We start from the raw sequence: 7,500 nt of genomic DNA on the forward strand, positions 1-7,500 counted from the left end.
CTATCGCCAGCGTGATGGCCTTCACATGCCTCTTCACCATATCCACGATCTCCGACTTCTGGAGCGGAGACACTCTGGGGAAACCGTGAGAGGAAACATGGTTGGTGATATTAAGTGTATACAGCTGTCTGCACAGGGGGAAGAGAGGTGGGGAGAGGGAAAGATGAAAGAATACAGTTGGAAAGAAAGCAAGAAACAAAGAAAAGGAAGAAATTCAGAGACTGAATGAAAGAAAGCCAAAGAGAACCAAGAAAGAAAGAATAAAACAAAGGAAAAAGGAGGAGTGGGAAACAGGGATAGTTAAAGGGAAAATAAAGAGAGGGGAACAGTTGAAGAGGGAAAAGACAGAGAGAGGGAGAGATGGATAGGGAGCTGGCAGAGGCACACCTCACACACACACACACACACACACACACACACACACACACACTCACTCCAGGGCTCTGTTTAGTGGTCTTCACCAGGTATTAGGAAACAATGATTCACTGTTCTGCTAATAAGACTCTGTTTAGCTTACGTTTGATGTGTATGTGTGTGTGTGCTCACGTGGGTGTGTGTATGTGCACGTCTGCCTACATCGGTGTATGCCCAAGCATGCGTTTCTTCTGTGTGTGTGTGTGTGTTCAGGGAGCTTCCAGTGGTACTCCACCCTCTTGACCTGTATCACTGCTCCTCTGTCTATAACCGGTTCTGTCTCTCCACGGACAATGAAGAACCCAGGATGGCTCTATTACAGACGCCTCCCTGAGGCCAGTGACAGAGCCTGGTGTTGTGTTATGCTGCGTTTGTTAAAGCCAGAGTACTGTGGATACTTTTTACACTTAAAAGTGCTCTGTGTAGCATATTTAAACATCAATATATCATTGTCAAATTGTGATACCTGGGTATAATTACTGTAAACAAATGAGACCGGGGTCGAGACGATTGGTAGCCTCTATCCCGTGCCAGTGGTATTGTTAGTGTTTCTCAAAATTAAGACCACATTTCCCATAAACCCCATTGCTTCCTGTTGCAAAGAAGATGTTGCTGCTACCCCCATGCTGTGCAGAGTTTGAGTTAATTATGTGGCTGTAGCCTAAAAGCAGGATAAAATGAATCTGTGTGACAGGCTATGTGTTGCACAAGTGCTTAGCTAACTGTCAAAACTCAACTGACTTAACTGTCAGTGGACTTAACTGTCAGTGGACTTAACTGTCAGTGGAGTTAACCTTAACTGTCACAACTCAACTGCTTCAATCCTTGCTGCAAAACCTCTCGCCTCAGTGACTTAACGCAAGGCGGTTTACATGGAAGCTAGCCAAACGGTACACATAAAAACCGAACGACCATCCTGGAACGTTCATTTGAATAGCCGTGCCAATTCTATTAATTCAACTTCTGTGATTTTCTTGTTGGCTTTACTGAACAGGACAAACATGCGGCAAGGGATTTTTCCATCAGCCTTTCATTCACTCAACCATCTGCCATTAGCTCCATTTATGCTAGAAGAACAGTGTCCTCTGCTTGTTTTGTGCCACAAAGCGATCCAGCAGATTTCGCACAATATCCAACCTGGTGACACAAAATGTAAAATGCACTGCAAAGGCTGGTAGAAGCTGCCAGTCTTCTCAGGGATGGTGTTGTTTGTTTATGGTAATTATGTTAATGTGGTAATGATTTATTAGTGTTAAAACGCTACACATAGCACTTTTAAAAAGGAGCTATTTTTAATGTCACCTTTACTAAGTATGGACATTCTGAGAAAAAAATCTGTTATAGCAGTGAATGATATGAATAAGAGTTTCTGTGTAGCCCAGCTCCACCAATCTGCTTTTATCGTGAATTCGTACTGCAGGATGTTCTAGACAATTCTTTGAGGGGGTGGAGTGGCTTCTGCAACGACTGAATAACTTCTGTATTTATGTCAATTAGTGCTATAAGGCTCGGGGGTTCAATTCCCCCCCTTGGAGGCAACAAACAGGAAGAACTGTCCGTACACTCGCTGCTCACAGTGTGCTCTACGTGCTGTTTACTACAATGCTGTGATAATTACATTACAAAATTAAATTATCAACAGCTGTATGAGCCAACGTGCACATAAACACTCACGTGGAATACAGTATGATACTTTTGATAAAGATACTACAAAACAAAATTATAAGCAGATGTATGACCCATCATGCACACACACACACACACACACACACACACACACCCCTGCACTAGGCTGAAGCCCACAAGTCATAAAGATGGCCTGTCTGCTGTGAATATGTAAGTAGGATCATGGCCCGGTCAAGCTGAAATCACAGAGCTGGGTGGTCCACTTAGTATTCATAAATACGCGTGCACACACAAACATACACACATGCACAAACACACAAATACACACGCATACACCCATCCCACCCATTCCAACTAGACACACAGGATATTTCCAGGGGGAAACCCTCAGAGAGTCTTGGCCTCTGTAGTTGCTGTTGAAGGATGGGATCAGCCTCTGCTCTTTGTTTTTCCTGTTCCTGCGTCTGAAGTGTGTGTGTGAGTGCAAGTGTGTCTGCCTGTATGTCTCTCTCCGTCTCTGACCGCAAATCTCTCTCTTTATCTCTCTCTCTCTGTGTCTCAGTCGGTCCCTCCTACCTTTTTCTCTAAACACAGCTAACAGTGTCTGGGACTGTGTAAAGTGGCGTTGTAGAGATGAAAGGCTCCTAATGCGCTTCATGGTGGAACTGAGCAGAAAATAAGCAGCCTCAAGTCCTCCTCTAAACAAACACACAGTGAAGTCAGGAACCCATGCGTAGCGCTGACACACACACACACACACACACACACACACACACACACACACCGTGAACCGACACACACTTTGGTGAGACATTATCTCACCGACACCTCTATACATTAAAGTCAAAAGCTATAGCTCATTAAGCACAGGCACACTGTTAACAGTACGGCGCCCGGCACTCACATACACACACAGCAGGGATCACACACACAACCATGCCAGGATAGGTAGAGAGAGAGGTAGAGAGAGAGGTAGAGAGAGAGAGAGAGAGAGAGAGAGAGAGAGAGAGAGAGAGAGAGAAAAGGAAGGAGTGGAGGGGGTACGGAGGGAAGGATAGAGGAAAGGGAGCTGGAGGCCGTTTGCAAGGCCTCGGAGACCCGAGTCCGGATATGGCCTTTATGCAAGGGAGAGTCAATTACTCCCCTCCTGCTCAAACACACACACACACACACACACACACACACACACACACACACACACACTCACACACACAGACAAAGACGAGTGGAAACTCTTTTGTTAAACATCACAGCTGGTGCCGAGTGGAACATGACCAAAAAAGGGAACATGCAGTAAACATTCTATGAGCAGAGTGCACTTTGTATCAATGGAAATGTATAACGGCGTGTGTGTATGTGTGTGTGTCTGTGTATGTGTGTGTGTGTGTGTGTGTGTCTATTCCAGGGGTAACAGCAGTAAGTGAGTCATGACTTTGACATTTCCATGCAGCGCGGTGTATTACATTACCCCCGCTGAGCAGCACGACAGCCTTTTATCATCCTCGTTCGTTTGCTGACCCAGGGCAACCGACAACCTTTACAAACACACACACATGCAGGCATGCAGGCGCACACACACTCTCTCTCTCTCTCTCTTTATCATGCACACACCAGGATGAGGATAAATGTGTGCGGTGAGGTTTTAAGTCTTGATTTTCTGAATAACTTGCATGCTTTTTCCACTGCACTTGTATGCCGTACTGTACTCATGCTGTCACAGTAGATGTATGCTTTCCATTATATTTTATTCATGGTTCAGCTTACTGACACAGCACCCTTATGTATCTGATACCAGCCCGCTTTCAAAGGGTGCTGGCAGCATGTTGTCATCATCCAAGTGACGCATGAGCAACGCACAGGGTCAACGATCAGTTACAACCGCCATTTTTAAATACCCAGCTGGTGTGCACAAACAGTGAAAGTGGAAAGTCAGAGGAAGTTGAGAAAGAGGCAAAAGATGAATAAACAACGACAAAGCACTGCAATGTCAGGAACTGGAAGGACTACAAATCTAATTACATTATGGGGCAACAAGAAAGTGCAGAACGATCTTAACTTCGCCGCGCACAACAGAAAACAACTTGTGCAGTGGAAAAAACATATCAGATGAGCACATGTGGCGGCAGTGGCTGATTTCCTCCAATTAAAAATAAAAAGGAGCATTGTGGGTATGTAAACCCCAACGACACCCACTCTCACCCACCGACATCAAAGCTTGTTTTCTCCATCGGTGCTTTCCCAAAATAGCAACAGGGACACTTACATCCGATCCAGCATATCAGTAAAAGTGACAAACCCAGTGTTTCGGTGTGTATGCATGTATGTGTGTGTGTGTGTCCTACCGGCAGCAGATGACAGCCTTGCAGGACAGGGCCAGGTCAAGGAAGGCCTGGCGGAGCTCGAAGGACAGGGCGTACTTCAGAGTCTGGCCGTCGATGATCAGCGCCAGCTCATTTTCCTTCCTCAGAGAGTCGCCCAGAGACGAGCAGTGGGTCGTCAGAGTGGCACGAGTAGCCTGCAGGGAGACACAGACACAGAGATATAAGGAGGTTTTTTTTTTTTTTTACCTTTTTTTATCAAGGGAAGGTTGACTGAATACACATGTTCTTTTTCAGGAGAGCGTTTATCATTCCCTTTCCCTGTGGGTCCGGGATTTGCACCGACAACCTTTCAGTCACAAGCCTGTATACTTAATGCTGCTGGGCCAAGTTAGCAACATACACACACAAACACATTAGAGCTATGAGATTTATGAGGAAACGCTGTCGGCCCACAGTAAAAACCTAACCTCTAACCCTGATCCTCACCACTAATTGCCTAACCTTATCACTTACCCTGACCTAACTCTAATTCTAACCCGAAAAATCACTCTTTTCCTTATGAGATCTGGCAACGGTCCTCACAAGTGACCACTTTTACAGGTTTTCTGTTTATGTGGGGATATTTTGACCCCACAAAGTGGCAAAAATACAAATCACACACATTAAAACACACACAAACACACACACACCAATTTGCTGAAAGGTCAAAACCGCTGGCGGAAAATGGAAGACATATGCTGCTGGTTGCATAGGCTATTTCATGTGGTGCTTTCATCTGGGGAAAGAGTTTGCTTCTGTGTACACACACACATTAAGAATGCCAGTGTAAGGTTAACTCTGGACCCGTTTCTTCATAACGCGCTGGTGCTATGAGGTCTTGGCGGCCTGCTGAACCATGGCATTAAATCTTAAATCCGTCACAATGCAGCAACATACAACTGCACCAATCTGTGCTCACACACACACACACACACACACACACATACACACACACACACACACACGCAGGGCATGTAAATGCGCAAGCTGGAGAGAACAAGGGAGAGAGAAAGACAAACAAATACACAGAGAAGAAAGGGAAAAAGATAAATGAGTGGAAGAAATTACAATGTTGTGAGGGGGCATACACGCATCACTCATTTGTAACAGCAGAGTTTTTGTGTGTGTGTGTGTGTGTGTGTGTGTGTGTGTGTGTGTGTGTGTGTGTGTGTGTGTTTGTGGGGCATTAGTTTGGGGCAGTTTTGATGGAGCTCTTGATAATAGAGGAAAAGGGATTAATAGAGAAAACAAACATCCCATAGAGATGTAATGAAAACCATGTGGAGGAGCAGGCACGCAATAAGCTACCAGACAGGCCCACACACACACACACACACACACTCACACTCACAGACACACCCCTACATGCTTTACTTGATCCACTGAATCAAATTATGATTTGCACAAGATCCCAGTGTTACAGAGCATCAACATGGTTTACGGATATTCCAGAGTAGAAAACGCAGCATGTCTGCCACGCGGACGGGCCACCTTTTACTACAGAGGCTAAACACAATTTTAGCTAAATAGTCGTTTGGCCCTTCTGTGGATCGGCCCAACAACAAATTTTCTCCATGTCTAGAGTAAATAGTCTAGTGTTTGTTGAGTGTTGTAAAAGATGAAAATGAACAAAAAAGAACCAACTGTCAGCTTTTCATTATGGGTCTTCATTGGCCTCTATGTTAGACCATGTTAGAGCAGTGACATCAGTGAAATAAAACCTACTTCAGCTAAATTTCTTTCCATGAAATAGGTGACCAGGTGAATCCAGGAGAAAGCTATGATTCCTTAATGATTTCACCTATTAAATCCACTTCAGCTGTGAAGGGGGGATGAACATGAAGGTGAGGAAACGGGTTAAAGAAGAATTTTTAAGCCTTGTGACAACTGAGACACTGATTGGCCAAAACCTCAGGGAGGCGGTCCTAATATTTTGTACTTCGAGTGAAGTGCAAAACTGTGGAAGTGGAATTTGGCTCATACTCATAATAAACAAAGAATTAGGCAAAATGAAATGCCCCAAAACAGGAATTGTTTGTGAAAACATACCCAACACAACTAAACAAAAAGGCGGTATGGCTACACAGCATTAAAACCAAACTCCATACAGACACAAAAGCCCACAAACATATGAAAATATGGCGCCGTTAAAATGTGCACAGTGGGTTATTGGCGGCCAACAGCCCTCAGAGGGTCCCGTGACCCGCAGTGAGACGACCCCTCTGTTAACTGACCAGCATGTGCTAGAGACAACACAGTAAGTACACACACACACACATACACAGATACACTGATATGAACAATGCGGTCTCTCTTTCCTGCTAATAGCGATGCACACATGCGTTCCCTCTGCACATGAGTGGTCCTCCTCTTCCCAAAAATTCCCTGCGCTTGTTTTCTCAGCCTCGGGCTGTGTGTTTTTCTTTGTATTCCGGAATTCCTGTTTGCATTCACCTTTTTCCCCAAACAGGAGAAAGGAAAACAAAAACATAATGAAAGGATTACAGGAGATTACAGGTTGTCAGGGTTCTGAAAATCAAAGCCTCTCTGTGCGCATATGTGTGTGTGTGTGTGTGCGTTCATGTGCGCGTAGGAGGGTAAAACAGCCGGAGACGTACACGTGTGTGCATGTATGAGTGTGTCTGTTTGCATGTTAGTGCACAGGCGTGTGTGTATACATGGTGTGCATGTGTGTGAGATGGGAATCTGACACAAACTCCCAACGCCTCCTTTCCCCTCTGTCCTCACCTCATCACAGAGGAATGGACACAAATGCTCAAAAAGCCTCGGCCGCATAATGCTGAGTAAACAGCGCGTGAGTGAAAAATGATTGTATAAAAACACTGTCCCATGACAGATTTGGGGGGGGGGGGGGGGGGGGGGGGGTAACGAAGTGTTGAGGCTTGATGTCTTGCACAACTTTCTGCATGGTGTTAGACTCTGTGAAGCTCTGCCAAATAATATCAGCGGGGCGTGTGAGAGGACAGGTCCAGTTCTCACATCGACCTTCCACTGCACTGAGAGGAATATGTCTCAGCGCTCCATGTGTCTGATATACACCAGGACCCAGGGTAATAACCCGCTCATAGAGACACAGAAA

At 45.2% G+C, this 7,500-nt stretch overlaps 1 protein-coding gene across 4 annotated transcripts in view; it reads right to left on the reverse strand.

Moving 5' to 3' along the window:
* LOC139923047 (phospholipid-transporting ATPase IB) overlaps window positions 1–7,500 on the reverse strand; it is a 40,684-nt gene that overhangs the window by 12,464 nt on the left and 20,720 nt on the right. For all 4 annotated transcript variants that reach the window (XM_071913737.2, XM_071913734.2, XM_071913738.2 and 1 more), the window contains 2 exons: window positions 4,383–4,555; window positions 1–74 (listed from right to left, as the gene is read on the reverse strand). The exon at window positions 1–74 is cut by the window's left edge and continues 110 nt beyond it. In XM_071913737.2, coding sequence (XP_071769838.1) covers window positions 1–74; window positions 4,383–4,555 — 247 coding nt within the window. The remainder of the gene's footprint in view (window positions 75–4,382; window positions 4,556–7,500) is intronic.

This window comes from Centroberyx gerrardi, chromosome 22 (genome assembly GCF_048128805.1).
Source record: "Centroberyx gerrardi isolate f3 chromosome 22, fCenGer3.hap1.cur.20231027, whole genome shotgun sequence".
Taxonomy (NCBI): domain Eukaryota; kingdom Metazoa; phylum Chordata; class Actinopteri; order Beryciformes; family Berycidae; genus Centroberyx; species Centroberyx gerrardi.